Source organism: Durio zibethinus, chromosome 1 (assembly GCF_047325235.1).
Source record: "Durio zibethinus cultivar Kanyao isolate XHJ-2024 chromosome 1, ASM4732523v1, whole genome shotgun sequence".
Lineage (NCBI taxonomy): Eukaryota > Viridiplantae > Streptophyta > Magnoliopsida > Malvales > Malvaceae > Durio > Durio zibethinus.
Window position 1 is genome coordinate 6,467,266 of NC_143162.1, and position 14,594 is coordinate 6,481,859.

General features: G+C 36.5%; 2 protein-coding genes and 2 pseudogenes across 4 annotated transcripts; 1 reads left to right on the plus strand and 3 right to left on the minus strand.

Moving 5' to 3' along the window:
- Positions 1–463: 463 nt before the first annotated feature.
- LOC111311915 (histone H2A-like) lies at positions 464–1,837 on the minus strand. The gene is made up of 2 exons (XM_022911759.2): positions 1,347–1,837; positions 464–863 (listed from the first exon to the last, which is right to left on the minus strand). Exons 1-2 carry the CDS (start codon positions 1,554–1,556, stop codon positions 612–614), a joined length of 462 nt encoding a protein of 153 aa, XP_022767494.1. The 5' UTR covers positions 1,557–1,837; the 3' UTR covers positions 464–611.
- Positions 1,838–3,260: 1,423 nt separating this feature from the next.
- LOC111311917 (uncharacterized) lies at positions 3,261–4,258 on the plus strand. The gene is made up of 2 exons (XM_022911762.2): positions 3,261–3,557; positions 3,692–4,258. Exons 1-2 carry the CDS (start codon positions 3,261–3,263, stop codon positions 4,118–4,120), a joined length of 726 nt encoding a protein of 241 aa, XP_022767497.1. The 3' UTR covers positions 4,121–4,258.
- On the minus strand, positions 3,387–9,322 carry LOC111311918 (arginine biosynthesis bifunctional protein ArgJ, chloroplastic-like; annotated as a pseudogene). Its single transcript, XR_016342438.1, has 17 exons — positions 9,207–9,322; positions 8,926–9,051; positions 8,699–8,822; positions 8,474–8,547; positions 8,198–8,242; positions 7,923–7,973; positions 7,758–7,826; positions 7,515–7,573; positions 7,151–7,220; positions 6,872–6,952; positions 6,708–6,794; positions 6,440–6,562; positions 6,105–6,167; positions 5,767–5,844; positions 5,550–5,695; positions 4,619–4,689; positions 3,387–4,525 (listed from the first exon to the last, which is right to left on the minus strand). The product of XR_016342438.1 is annotated as an arginine biosynthesis bifunctional protein ArgJ, chloroplastic-like (transcript).
- Positions 9,323–11,591: 2,269 nt separating this feature from the next.
- LOC111311071 (organelle RRM domain-containing protein 2, mitochondrial-like) lies at positions 11,592–14,476 on the minus strand (annotated as a pseudogene). Its single transcript, XR_016342441.1, has 3 exons — positions 13,999–14,476; positions 12,188–12,256; positions 11,592–12,054 (listed from the first exon to the last, which is right to left on the minus strand). The product of XR_016342441.1 is annotated as an organelle RRM domain-containing protein 2, mitochondrial-like (transcript).
- Positions 14,477–14,594: the final 118 nt, after the last annotated feature.

Consider the following 14,594-nt stretch of genomic DNA (forward strand, 5'->3'; position numbering starts at 1 on the left):
AGGAAAACGAAATGCAACACTAAATTCAATTGAACGCATCAGTTTCTTGATTTCTTTCCCTGGATTTTGAAGCTCATGTCAAATTCAGTCAGTTTTTCCTTTTATACTCGTCTCCTTCCTCTAACTTCTCCTACAAAATGTGAGCGCTTATATAACTTAGGATAACACAACTAATGGTACTAAATTTTGTAGAATTATTGAACAGTACAAGTGTGGTAAGGTTGAGGGAAAACTCAGAACTCAACTCCCTTTTATGTTGTTTCTTTTCCTTTAGACCTTTTTGTACGACAGTGATAGATGTAGAATTTAACTATTTGCCCATTAGTGTTGTTTTCTGTTTTGCAAAAATAGCCTTCAACCATCGGCAAGCAAGAAATGGTAAAATTACAGGGCTTTTCATCATAGACAGTAGCCGATTCAACCATCTATCTAATCAGAGCGGAAGAAGACAAACATAATCGGATAACCGAAATTCTTTTCATTCATTCCAAACAAAGGTTGTTCCACACAATACAGACAACTAGGAAGTCCTATCAACATCAACTTTTTTCTGCAACCAGAGTACATAAAGCAAGCTACATACACGAGAAATGAAAGAAGCAAAGACTAGACTAGGCCTTCTTAGGTGACTTCTTTGGAGACTTGGTAGCCTTGGATGGTGACTTTGGCTCCTTGGGTGCCTTCTCATTTTTCTTGGGCAGAAGAACTGGGTTAATGTTGGGTAGAACACCACCGTGGGCAATAGTCACACCAGCCAAAAGCTTCCCAAGTTCTTCGTCATTCCTCACAGCCAAAAGAACATGCCTCGGAATGATCCTATTCTTCTTGTTGTCTCTTGCAGCATTACCAGCCAACTCCAGAACCTTCAAAAACACATAACCAAGTTCACCAACATACTTAAAAGGGTATCTAAAACCGTAAATTCACCAACCGAAAGAAACCCCGGCAAAAAGCTAACCCCAAATCCAATGCAGATCATTTCTCATAGAATCAAAAGCAAATTCGTACTTTCTAGATCTAATCACTTTCCTTTAGCTCTATTTTACTATTTGAAGCATAAAGTTTCCCCATTTCGCGACCGAAGCCAGCTAGAAAGAGTTTCCGAACAAGCTAATCACATGGAATTAACTAATTTAGCGTCAACCATTAATTTTCCTACTTTTTCTTTTTCAATTTCTCACTAACCAACCAAACCCTATATACTGGAAGAAAAAAAAAATCTCAAACATAAAAGAGTATATTTAACAAAAAAAAAAAAAAACAAATTTCATGCGAAAAACCTGAAAATGTCAAGCTCATAAATTGAACAAAAGATGGGAAAATAATAATGGGGAAGTTGAAATTACCTCAGCCGCAAGGTACTCAAGAACAGCAGCGAGGTAAACAGGAGCACCGGTCCCCACGCGCTGAGAGTAACGGCCTTTCTTCAAGTAACGACCGATCCGACCGACCGGAAACTGTAGCCCAGCTTTCACAGAGCGAGAGACAGGTTTCTTCTTTGGACCGCCACCTTTCCTTCCTCCAGCTCCCTTCTTCACTTTCGTTCCGGTATCCATTAATTCAAAAAACGAGAGAGAAAAAACAAAAAAAGAGGAAAACTAAATTGAATTCCGCAGTAACTTTTTCCTCGAGAAATAAACGGAAAAAAATTGTGAGATTTTTTCTGTAGGAAAAAGAGGTGCGATTTACATGGGATTTGGTGAGAAAATGGGAGACACTCGGCTTACAGACTGAGAGGTTTTAGGCCGCTTGATTGGCTGTTTAATCGACGGTGGAGATGCCACTTGTTTGGCGATCCTCGTGAAATAAAACGGCTCCAATGGGCTGCCGCATTATTTTTTGCCTTGTCCTTTACTTTTCTTTTATTATTTATTAAAAATTGAATACATTTTTTCTATTGAATACTATTATTTATTAAAAATTAAATTTAATAATTTTACATATAATATGATATTATAATATAAGAAACATAAAGATAATATGTTTAAAATTTTAATAAAATTAAAAAATATTTTTTATTTCTAAATTATATAAATTATAATACAATAATTTTTATTATTTTATTTAATAATAAATAATTAAATAAATAAAAAATTATTGAATCTAATTTACACAAATTTGAACGAAAAAGAAGATAATGAATGTAGATCAGATAAGTTTTTAATACTTTAAATTCATTAATTAAATGCTAAACAATCAAAATACCACCGAGTGTGTGTGGGTTAAAGTCTAAACCAATAAACCCAAACTCGACCAAACCAAAACAACCACAGCAAAAAAAAAAATCTGAGTCAGAGAAAAAAAGTACGAGTTCATGATTGAAACGTGTACGTATCTGATTCGGTCTCAAAAACCGCCAATATCCATTGACTTACACACAGGATTCTTGATTTCTTTCCTTACAATCTCTTATTTTTCCCTTCTTTTCATCAGCTGATCCCTTTCTCTTCTTCCCCCTCCTACCCAATCTCGATCGCCCTCCCCAAATAAAAGAAAGATAGGGTTTTTTTTGTTGTACAAAATTAGGGGTTTCGAAGAGCATAGAAAGATAATATGCCTTCGTTACCCTTTGAATCGATTTTGCTTCCTTTGATCCCTTCTTTAACTCCTTTTCATTCTGGTTTATGTTCCCATCGTTTGAAACATCTTGAAAAGAGTGATCGGCGTGGTAATCTTAGTTAACATTTCCATCGAAATTATTTTTTTGAGTGATTCATTCCCTCTTTCTTTTCTCTCCTTTTCCGTCTTCTTCTACATTCTTCTGGTCTGTTTCTGAGGTTATTACCGTACGATACAAAGGAATCTAATTTGTTCAGATAATCGGAGGTTTGGTTTGGTTTCGATCGTGAACTGGGGTTGCTATTTTCGGAGGTTTAAGGCTTTGAATTGATTGCAGCTGTTGTATTAAGAAAGGTATATTATCCTTATTCATTTAGCACGTGTTATCCGCACGTGTGATGATACGGGGTCTGGCTGATATCATGTTTTTATGGATATATGGTGGGTTTTTGAATTTGTTGGCTACATTTATGTCAATGAATGAATCACAGAAAACTTTTTGTCTCAATTTTTTGGTTCCTAGTTTATTTGTTTATAATGTTTCTGTTCTTCAAAGACTAACGATGGATTATTTTTTCCACTTTTTATTTATCAATCTATCTGTTGAGATTTATGATTAGAAGTTTACAGTTATGGCAATGCTGGTTTGTCGTTTTTTTTGTTTTTGAAGCTAGGACTCTTTGTATTCATTGGTATTGGAAATGGACATCTTGGGTGCTGGAGAGGTAGATGATCTGAGTGACAGAACGCAGTCTATACTTCATGCTTGTTTGAATGAATACGGTAATGAATCTTACGGGGATGATAGGAGTGATGTGGAAGAGTTACTTCAACGAGGACATCAAAGCAAACCTCCTCAAAAGTGTTTGGGCAAGTGTGCATCATTTCCTTCCGCTGTGTCTCCTCCTGAAGAGGATGATGAATTAGAAACTGCATTGCGGCGCATATTCTCTGAGGATGCCATGCAGTCTCCTTACTGCCGTTCAATTTCTTTGCCTGTAAGTGTCTTTCGTTTCTCTTAGTTTCTTCTACTTAGAATATCTTTAGTTAGGCCTTTGAGTATTTAAGTTGCCTTAGCTCCATTGCTCCTTTTTGTTTTACTCCATTCTTACTTGCATTTACCCTTTAACAGACTTCCTTGAAGCTAGTGTCTGCCCTTAAAGGTAGTCGTGAGAAACAGGGATTACCACCAAAGAAGCTGACTGTGACATGGGCCCCCGATGTGTATGATCCTCCGCCGACGTTAGTATTGCACACAGTTAGAGGCAAAAAGCAGCAGAAGTTGAAGAAGAAAAATGACAAGAAGAAACATGGAAAGAAAGGGCAGAAGGGCAACAACTCCTCACGTGGTAGTGCTGGTGGTAAAGACAACAAACTGTTTCGCAGAGGTAGTGGGAGTTCTGATAGGTGTTATAAGCCACTGGAGGTTCAGGATAGAGCAGTCAACGCCTCAGGTGACCTTGATGGTTTTAACGTTGGCAGTCCAGACCCCTATTGCGGGAGTAGTTTTCTAAAAAAGTCACCCACCAGGATGCACTACTCTATGGCGGAGGCCCTATGAGTAAATTTCTCTTTTCTCGTCATTGAGAAAAGCCCTTGCTATTACCAATCCTTGTACATAAATAAGGTCTTTTCTGCCTTCACAACAATGGATATTTGAATAATTACTTTAGTGCAATTATGTAATGGTTTTCGGTAATGGTATGGGTTTGAAAAGTTCTGTTAGTTTGCTGATATGCAATGGTTACCCGCCTGTAGACTGGTGTAAAAATTGTATGATTGAAGAACTTAGACAGGGAGCAAAATGAAAGGATTGTTGCACACAAGGAACAATCTAGAGCATCTGAACAAGACATTGTAACGGAACATGCAACGATGTCTTTTTAAGTTGTGTATTCTGCGTTTATTTTGACAAAGTCGTAACTTAAATCACATCCCCAAACTTTAAAATATCCTGGTCCATCACCTGTTGCAGGTCCATCTCATGCATTAAAATCTTGGGGCAATGTAATGTACGAGTTTTAAGGTCATTTTTTGAGTCAAATTTGGGGAAACTTACCAACAGCAATTTTTATTTCCACTGTTCCATGTCTCTCACCAGCCTTGACGAGATAGTTGCTGGCTGCCACCCTGAAATTATATATAGGGCAATTACGATTAGGTATAACAGGCTTTGAATATATGCACAAACTCACTTCCCAACCTCTTTAAAGAACTCATAATTTCTCTTTAACAATACCATAGATACAATCCGGTTTAACTACCAATAAGGCATAAAACGCATTAGCTATGTGCATATATCACGGGTGGAGACTTAAGCTTTGACCTGTGCGGCTCTGAAATTCAAACATCCACTCATCCGATATCTCAGATCAACCTATCTGTCACAGTTCACACACTTATGAGGTATTATCCGCTTTAATCCCTTAACCTCACGATTTTATCTTATAAAAGACGTCTCATAAGGAAGAAATGGTGTGAACCCTTATATATTCCAGTAACCTTCATTTTATATTCGATGTGATATTTTTCTTTACCCAATCTCGTGTCGATGGCCACCCTGCCTACTTTTCTCGATGCGCTTGGTGTAAATTGAACGGTTTAAGGCAGACTCTGATACCACTTGTCACGAGTTGAGACTTAAACTTCGAACCCGCGCAGCTCCGAGACTCAAGCATCCACTCATCCAACGTCCTAGATCAACTTATCTGCTACGATTCACACCCTTGTGAGATATTGTCCGCTCTGGTTCCTGGCCTCACGATTTTATCCTACAAAAGATACCTCACAAGGAAGAGATGATGTGAACCTTTATATACCCCAGTAACCTTTTTATATCCTCCCTTTTATATTCGATGTGGGATTCATGACTATTCCTTAGATCCATGACACATATATACACATGGTTTCATAACTAATCTCAAAATCTGTTCATGTTATGTTTTTTGCATTATCAGGAAGGATCGACAGCAACCATGAGCAAACTTTACCTGTCGAACTTAAGTGGCTGCCCCCCATCCATGAGCATAATATCTCCAAGCAGTATCTGGAGGTTGTTTGGGTCAAAAGAAATCCCAGCATAGCCAGCGGCAGAAGCTATACTACCCCAGTACGGATCTCTCCCATATACCGCAGCCTGACAGCAGTATTTGATTTAGACAATGCTAAGATTAACTGTTAGATAGATTATATGTTCAAATTTCATGCCTTCACAAGTGAAGAAGCAGCCACTGAGCGTGCAATCTTTCCTGCTTCAGCCTCTCCTTTGGTACCAGTAACAGTAAACTGCATCTCTAGGTTAGTGATGGCAAAAGGTATTCAAGAACCTCCATAATAAACAAAAGCAAAAACACTATCCAATCGATTTTTGCAGCCTAAAAATTCAATGCATTACTCCCTAATACAGAACAATTTATTAGTTAAAGTGGTTTAATATCAGGGATCTCTTAAGTGGGCAGATGTATGCGATTCAACTTGTTTCATTCAGTAAAAAGGATCTTTCTAGGGTAAAAAAGAGAGGAAATAACGAATCAAAGAATGCAGACCTCAATTAAACAAGTTGCTCCTTCTCCATCCCAAGCTATTGATTTGGCAAGACCTTGCATTACCTGAGAAGAGATATGTTAAAAATTCAATCAAATTCATTCCAAAACACTGGTTTAAATCAAAAGGCTGAACCAAGCGGCATCATCCCAAAAAATTTAACCAAACTCTAGTAGTTTGTGGTTTGTATTTGTGCTAAAAATAACCAGCAAAAGAAAAGAAAATATACTAATCAACTATAAATTTCGAGATATGCAGAAAGGATACTATTTATTTATTGAACATTTAAGAAACCTGATTTAAGATGAAGGAAATGCTCAATTGCAGCCAAACTTACCGCATCAAGACCTGTTTGAAGTAGTGTAGCCTTGTAAGTGTTCATAGAAGTGATCCAGTTTGATCCAGATAAGCCACTGGCAAAAGCAATGACAGCATCATTGGTACTGGTATCTCCATCAACCTATAGTAAAACAATAAATGAACTTGCTAAAGACAAAGTAGAGACTGATTAGATCTTGTCATGGAAGAAAAGGACTCCGTTCAACTATGACGTAATCTAATTGAAATATGGAACAAGGAGGATTAAAAGCAACGGGATTACATACAGTGATTTGGTTGAAACTGCGCCTTACGGCAACCTTTACCATCTTTCTTCAGATATCACTTTCAACTAGGGCATCAGTTGTCATTACCTGAGAGAGCTATCTGCCTTGAGAATAGAGTTGGAGTTATATGCTATAGAAAAGTTAGAAACAATTGAAAGACATACACCGAGCATGGTTGCCATGTTAGGGTGGATCATCCAAGAACCTTTTGCCATCCCACCGATTCTTATACTTGTCCCTCCATCCTGAGAAATTAATTGCTATTATACAAGGATGTAAGAGACAATTAATAAAAGACTTCATTCTTAAGAAGACTGCAAGTTCTAGAGTGTCAAGACAATGCTATCACCAAAATTGGAAAAGATACTAATTTCCGAGAAAAAATTAATAGATTATAGCAAAGAGGAATTTTAAATTGCTATCTCTTTGAAACTATTACTTACCTCATATTCAATAGCCACACTCTTGCTAACAAGGTCAGTTGTGGTGATTGCCACTGCAGCAGAATCTGCACTGAAAGCGACAATGCAACCAAGAGTGTTTAAGCAAAATTTAAAAGAGCAATTATGGTCTTGTTTGCAGATATACATTTTAATTCCTGTTCAAATAAGTGTTAGGCCTCAAGTGCTATTTTCTATTTACCAACAATGGAAAAATATCATCATAGCATAACTTCATAGATCAGATTAACTGTGTCTAGTTCTTTACATAATTGTGGAAGCATGTGAATAAACCACAGTCTCCTCCAAAACAAAAAAAAAGAAAGGAAAGAAGAGGAAGAAGAAGAAGAAGAAGCATAAGAAGTACCCTTGGATAGATGGCGACAATGAATTAACTAGTATTGGGAGTGAACTCAAAAGCGCTCCCTGCATATGACATTATCAACAGAATATCAACTTAAGATTGAGCATCACAGATTATATTACATCAGTCTGGTCAAAAGAATATAACTGCAATTCACTTGAATGGCACATTAATAAACCAGTATAACAAGCAAGCATATGATAGGATGTACATGTTCAAGATAAAAAAAGAAAAAGGGTTGTGCACCTTCTTTATTCTCTGACCAATCACACCAGTGGATTCAATCAACACATCATCTGGCCTTATTTGAAGGATCTGCAACAATGAAAATGATTAAAAAAAAGCGCAGACAAATCCAACCTGTACAAAGATCTCTATGAGAACAAGAAACTTATGCTCCGAGTTGTGTACCGTAGCAAGGGCATTTGCACATTCTATCACATCCTGGTAACCATCATCACCCTGAAAATGATTGGAAGGTCAATTAGCCATGTAAAATCTGATTAAATCTCGCATGTCTGAAATGCTCAAATGATAAGAAAAGAGTCAGACTGATTCTTTGCCCATGGTTTAACTGCACTAAGAAATGGGGCACATTTAAATGTACTACACTCTTTGATAATCACTTGGCATCCAGATAAAGACAAGAGAAATGTAGAAGAAAAAAAAATGCTAATTTGACAAACCGTTGCTGCATTGGCCTGACCAGCGTTTATTAACACAGCACGTGCCTGACAAGCATGATTTATTCATTAGTCACATAACTTGGAAAAACAAACCAAATATATAACTGAACTCGGCAGATATATTGACATACATACCAAAAAGAATATCTACAAGACTAAAGCTAAGATCTTCAAATCGGCAATTCAAAATCAAATTGTTTCTTCAGTTCAAGAGTAAATCTACAAGAGCATTGTCCTTCCTATATAAGGAGGAATCAGATAACTGATCTGACATACCGTTTTCCTACTATTCAACAAATTTTTGCAGTCCACCACTGGCGCTGCTGCAACCACATTAGTAGTAAAAGCCCCTGGGAATATAATTCTATATAAGTTATTATATAACCAGATAATCAACATTATTTTAATAAACTCACCAGTAACAAAAATTAAAGAAGATGTAAACAATTATGTTTCTAAATGTAGTATAAACGTCCAAAATTTCACCAACTGAAATTTTACCTGCAACAATGGCATCAACGTCGCAAGTAATAAGCGCAAGATCAGGTTTTTCTCCTTTGGCCCGTAATCCACTATATAAGCCAGCAGCTTTAAATCCCTTAGCTGCAGTAACTCCCCCCGGAATCTATGCAATTTCAAAAACAATAAATTAGCAAAATTTGATTGAAAATTGAAACTCAAAATGAAAAATTAGTGAAATTTGATAATTGAATAATCAAGTGGCTGACCTGTTTCCACACTCCTTCAGGGAGAAGAATAGGAGCTGCCGGTATATAATTTGACACCTCATTAACGTTTGATGCAGAAACAAATACTTTGAAATCCGCCTTCGAAGAACAAATAGAGCTTATAATCTGCCAAAAATATCAAAAAAGAAAATTTTTTTTTAAATCACTCATTGTCTAGTAACTCTCCCTTTCTCAGGGCAGTCAAACAAAGACTTAAAAAGTATATTGTTTCTGGGCAGCCAAACAGAGACTTTAAGCAAAAATGGAGAAATGGAGATGACCTTAGGGGAAACATATCAGAGAATTTCAAAGAGACGAAATCTGAGCACATGAATACATTTCTGCAAGTGAGAATGTGAAGCTCAGGGCTTTTCTTTGTTTGTTTGAAAATGGAGATAAGAGAGACTTTGCAAGAGTTCACGTGGGATATATTATCGTTGGATTGATTGGGGGGGGGGGGGGGGGGGGCGGCGGAGTGAGGGCACGGATAAATTATTCGCGTGGAACCCACGCTGTTCCTTCTGTAGTATTGGCGAGGGGCAATGCTAGGGGCAGTCACTTTTTCAGACGTTCTACAACAGCCGCTTAGTTATGCCACCACGTCATTCTTACCTTTTTTTTTTTCTTCAATGCCGGACAACGTCTTATTGTATAAAAAGAGAAAAAACGTAACTTGGTTGGAATCCAAATTTTAACATCTTTCTTAAAGCTTCTTTACCAAGATCCCATTCTTACTTTACACATTGGAACTGGCTACCTGGTGCCTATAGCAAAACTTAATCACTTTGCTTTTTCTTTTTTAAAAAAAGCTGGCTGCTTGTCCCACTTATTTTCTTCAGCAAATTTCATCTCTTTTCTTTTGGTGGGGTTTTTTCTCTAATTTTGGATAAGTTGTTTGGCAAAATACCCATTTCTTTTTTTTTAATCACGAAATTTCATAATAAAATCCACTTTTGAACTTGTTGGCCTAACGGCCTTCTTCTTACAATTGTAAATTTTCTATTTTGTTTTAAATCCACATACATTTTCATCGTTCTCACTTGTTCTATTTTTGTTCAAATTATTATCACTGTCAAGAGTGAGAAGAGAAAAAACTCAAAGAATGCTTCTTTATTTAAACCCATATCTCCAGTATCATTTCTGGAACCAAATCTATCCATCGCCACTAGCCATGGATTGATAGCACATGCATGGCAACTCCATCCACGAGTTACATTGTTTTCCTCTTGGGTCCTATCAAGCTCTCTCTCTGAATCTCTTACTTTTTTCCTCTCTGTTTACGTATCGGATGTGACCTTATATAAAGAGATCTTGCCCTCGGTCTTTCTACCGCAAACAAGCAATCAACGAAAGAGATCAATCAACCCAGCAAGGAATCGATATCACTACCGCAGTCCTCACCAAGACAGCGGGAAGGCGTAGAGTCAAGCGGAAAGGAAAGCCAAGTTAGGAATGAGAGCGGAAAAGGCGTTAATCAAGAGAATACCCTGTACAAGAAAAGGGCTTAGAATAGACTCTTTGCTTGAATGGCTTGTTTGCAGGTTTGGCATTCTCTTTAGCAGAAAAGAAAGCAATACTTGATGGGAAGTTTCCAGAGCCTAATCATTAAACTTACACTTATCTAACCACCATTCCTTAAGAAAATCTATCCACGACTTGAAATGATTATGCCATTGTGTGCTAGTCACTGAGTCAACTGCGTGAGTAGATTCAATTCCATACCTCCTTATTTGGTTTCAAATTTTCAGAAAAAAAAAATTTTCACATAATTTAAAAAAAAATGCTTGCTTTGTGGGAGGGTTTTAATACTTTCTTTTCTGGCTTGAAGAGCTTTTAAGATTTGATCTTTTGACTTTGGATTTTAGAAAAGTAAAAAGTCAAGAAATTAGCAAAATAAAGTAAAAAATCGAAGAAATTTATTACTATCAGTTTTTTATTGCGAACTTAAAAGTGAGGATGACGTGGTTGAATAATGGACAGAGTGTCGAAGGGCGACTGATGTGGTGACTGCCCCTAGCATTGCGCATTCTTATTAACTGGCAATAAATCCCAAATTTGATTCAACCGAGCTGCATTTGTTTTCTTACCTAAGCCGAATCTGGTCTTAGGCAAAAGCTCAATTCAAGTATTTTTAAAAAAATTCAAACATAAAGGTTATAGGCTATTAGTTTTTTTTTTTTTTCTTTTGAATATGTCAAATATTGATCTTTAATTATTAAAATTACAAATTAAAAACTTTATTAATAAATCATACAATTGGATTGTTGGCAGGCCTATTAATATTAGTATCCAGCTTAATAGCAAAGCAACTTGTGAATTTATTATATTTATGATGGTAATTGAAGATTTAAATTGTCAGAGGTTTTATTCCTCCAACTAAGTTCCGTGCGAATCATCACAAAAATGTATGAAATGAATTTATTCTGTAGAACAAGTTTTAGCTAGAGTTGTTCGTGCATAGGCTTGGAAATTAATAGTAGCATCGCTAATCTAAGAAATACAATGTCAATAGAATGTATCAACTTCATTAGATTGGAAAGTCTAAAGTAGCTTTAATGGTCTTCAAGGAAACTACTATGGCTTTTTAGATCTTGAGCTAACATTTACTTGCAACTATGTTGAGTAGGTATCCTATCCTTAGAAAGTTTGTGGGAATGAGTTCAAAGGGATCTAAACCTCTTGTGAGGTTGATGATTGAAAGTATTAATTGGAACTTCAGCACAATGCAATTAACAGGTCCACAAAGGAAAATAAGATTAGTTTAGTACACATAGGTTCACAGGTTTCCCCATCCTGAATGAATATATCATAGATTCAACTTCAATCTTCTGCAAAAACTATAGGTAATGTATGATACGTTGTAGCCTTCAAATAAATTCGTTATAAGCTGAACTACCCACACCATCCAACAGTTTTGTTTGTTCTGAAACCATTTTCAGAAGGCTCAAGATTATGATCTCGGTGGAGGTCTGAATTCCCTTGGTTTGGCAGGGTCTACGAAAATAGCCCATCCATGCAAGAACTTGGCATTCATTTCTTCTCTAGCCTTCTCAGCTTCTTCAATGGATGTATACGTAACAAAACCAAAACCTTTTGACCTTCTAGTAGCTCTATCTCTAATGACTCTGGCTGCAAGATAATTTAAAGCAATATATCAGGATTATAGCAGAATGAAGAAGTATGCTAGTGAAGAAACATAAATCTGAAGACCAAAGGAAAAAGAGACAATGTGGGGAAGGGACAGTGGGGTGTTAAATTACACCTTCAACAAGCTGGCCAAACGGGCTAAATGCCTCTTTAAACTGTTCATCTGTTGTTTCTCTTGAGATACCTGTTCAATACACCAGGATAGGGGGAGATTATGATTCAAAATATGTCAGCAGACTATGATACAAGGAATCATTTAAGAAAAAAAATATCAAGTTATCATATTTGTTTCTCTCGGAGGAACACTACAACTAAAAGGTTTATTCTAACAAAAATTTGTGTATACCAACTTTAATAGAATTCATCCGTGAGTCAGTATGCCATTGAACTGTACACCTAGCGTTCATCCCTGTAATTACAAATATCCAAATGCAGACTCACAATGTTCTCCCCATCATAATTTTAACTGTCTCGGATGGCAACCATAGTCCCCCCAAACACTTCAGTAAATAGCAAAGAGGTTTTGAACTCTAGAAATAACATCGAAGTGCCTGAGGAAACTCTTTAGGGCACCTGGCATAAACTTTCTCTTAGTCCTTGTTTGGTATAATAAATGCCATCTCTAGTTATTTATACTGGGTTCTATGCTTCTACTGTAGGAAATAAAGGGCAACTCAGATTTTCAGAGAATAAGATAGGCTGGACCTGGATGCGATCTTGGATTAAATGAAAAGGTAAAAACGAGAAGACAGAAGGACTTTTACCTTTCTGCTCAATACACTCATTTTCAACAACTTACAAGAGAATACACATCTGATCCACATGCATATCCAGACACAAATCCAATCTCAGAGCTTTCCTTCCACTCTTTTACAAATGCTATTCATTCTCCATCTAACCCAAAATCCTGACTAGGTTCAACATGATATACTTGAATTTTTTCCTTCGAAATCCAAGTGTAACCGTAAAACAACCCAACAAAAAGAAAGGATAGTTCATCGCATGAAAGAAGCTACTCTAAGCCAGTAACAATCGTACAACCGTTAATGTAGATTTTGGTACATACTTAAAAGTTGGCAAATTGACAACAACATCGAACTCTTATGCAGACAGCAAAGCAATGCACAAAATCCTTTCCTTTCGTCCAAAATACCGTCATTTTAATGCCGATGAATCATAGTGGATAATAGCATTGAACTTCATGGTACCACAAGTTATGTATCACGCTCCATGACATGCTGCCTTAATTCAACTAATCCAATCCAAATTAATTTTAAGGTATAATGCCAGTAAACTTAAATTGACCAAATATTTTTGTACTAGGTTTCACTAGACAAAACCTCAATCCAACTAATCTTTTCAATTGAATCTAGCTTCTCTTGTTAACTAAAGACCCTCAAACAGCTATTGCATTGCAAATACTCCTCAGGGCTACTAAAACCGTCATAGAAGATGCCAAAAAATTGGAACCTTGGTTTGAAAGGTCCATAGGCACAATGACACAACAACATAGACGCTACTTCAATCCTTTGTTCACCTACCTCTGAAGTAAGAATTTAGGCAACCGGGTTTATACAAAAGATCAAACTTTTTTGTTATAGAATTTTCTCCTACTAGCTCACCTTCTGATTAGAAATCGGAAGCTGCAACAATAATAATAAAGGTTTTACCTTTAAAGCTTGATTAGCAACATAAATTCATGCTTTATGTTTACTTCAATACAAAAAGGAAAAATTTTCCAATTTTTGCTCCTCGACTTTATATTAGCATCTTATTAAAGCTTTGATAACTAAATCACTTTTTAAGATGGCTTCCATTTTTATATAATTTTCTTGTTTTTTCATTGACCAATCAAAACATGAAATTTGCAATTAAAATTAATCATTTTATGGACAAACTAAATAAACAAAGGAAATGAGAAAATACCGCTTATGAAGAGCTTTGGGGAAGTGAGAGTCGAACTCCGACGAATTGAATCGAACTGAGAATACAGAGGATGGGGTCCTGTGAAGACGCGGCGGAATCGGGAAAGGAATGCCATCGGAAGGGAATTGAAAGAGGTAGAGAAGACGGTGGTTGGAAAATAAGCAATGGGACTCTATTAGGGTTTATTGGAACTTGAAAGAAACGGCTAAAACGCTTTTAAACGTCCTTTTAAGCGATTTGATGTATTCTGCTATCTGCTTGCGTGACTATGTCACCGTGTCACGGTTGGCGCACTGGTCCAGGCTCAGTGTATCGACCCGAATCCAGTAACAATTTCAGTTTTAGCGGAACACAGTATGATAGCCAGGAGGGAACTCTCGGCCCGTGACAGCATCCCAACCATTTCATATTTCCCTAATTAAGTCGAACCGATCCATTACGAACTTAAGCTTGTAGCTCCACTCTTAATTTACTTGAGGCATTCCAACTTAATTTAGTAGATTTAATAAAATTATGAATATTGATATAAACATAATATTTTAGTTATTCCTTTATTAAAATATTAAAATATATTTTAGAATGTAAAAATTTCAATT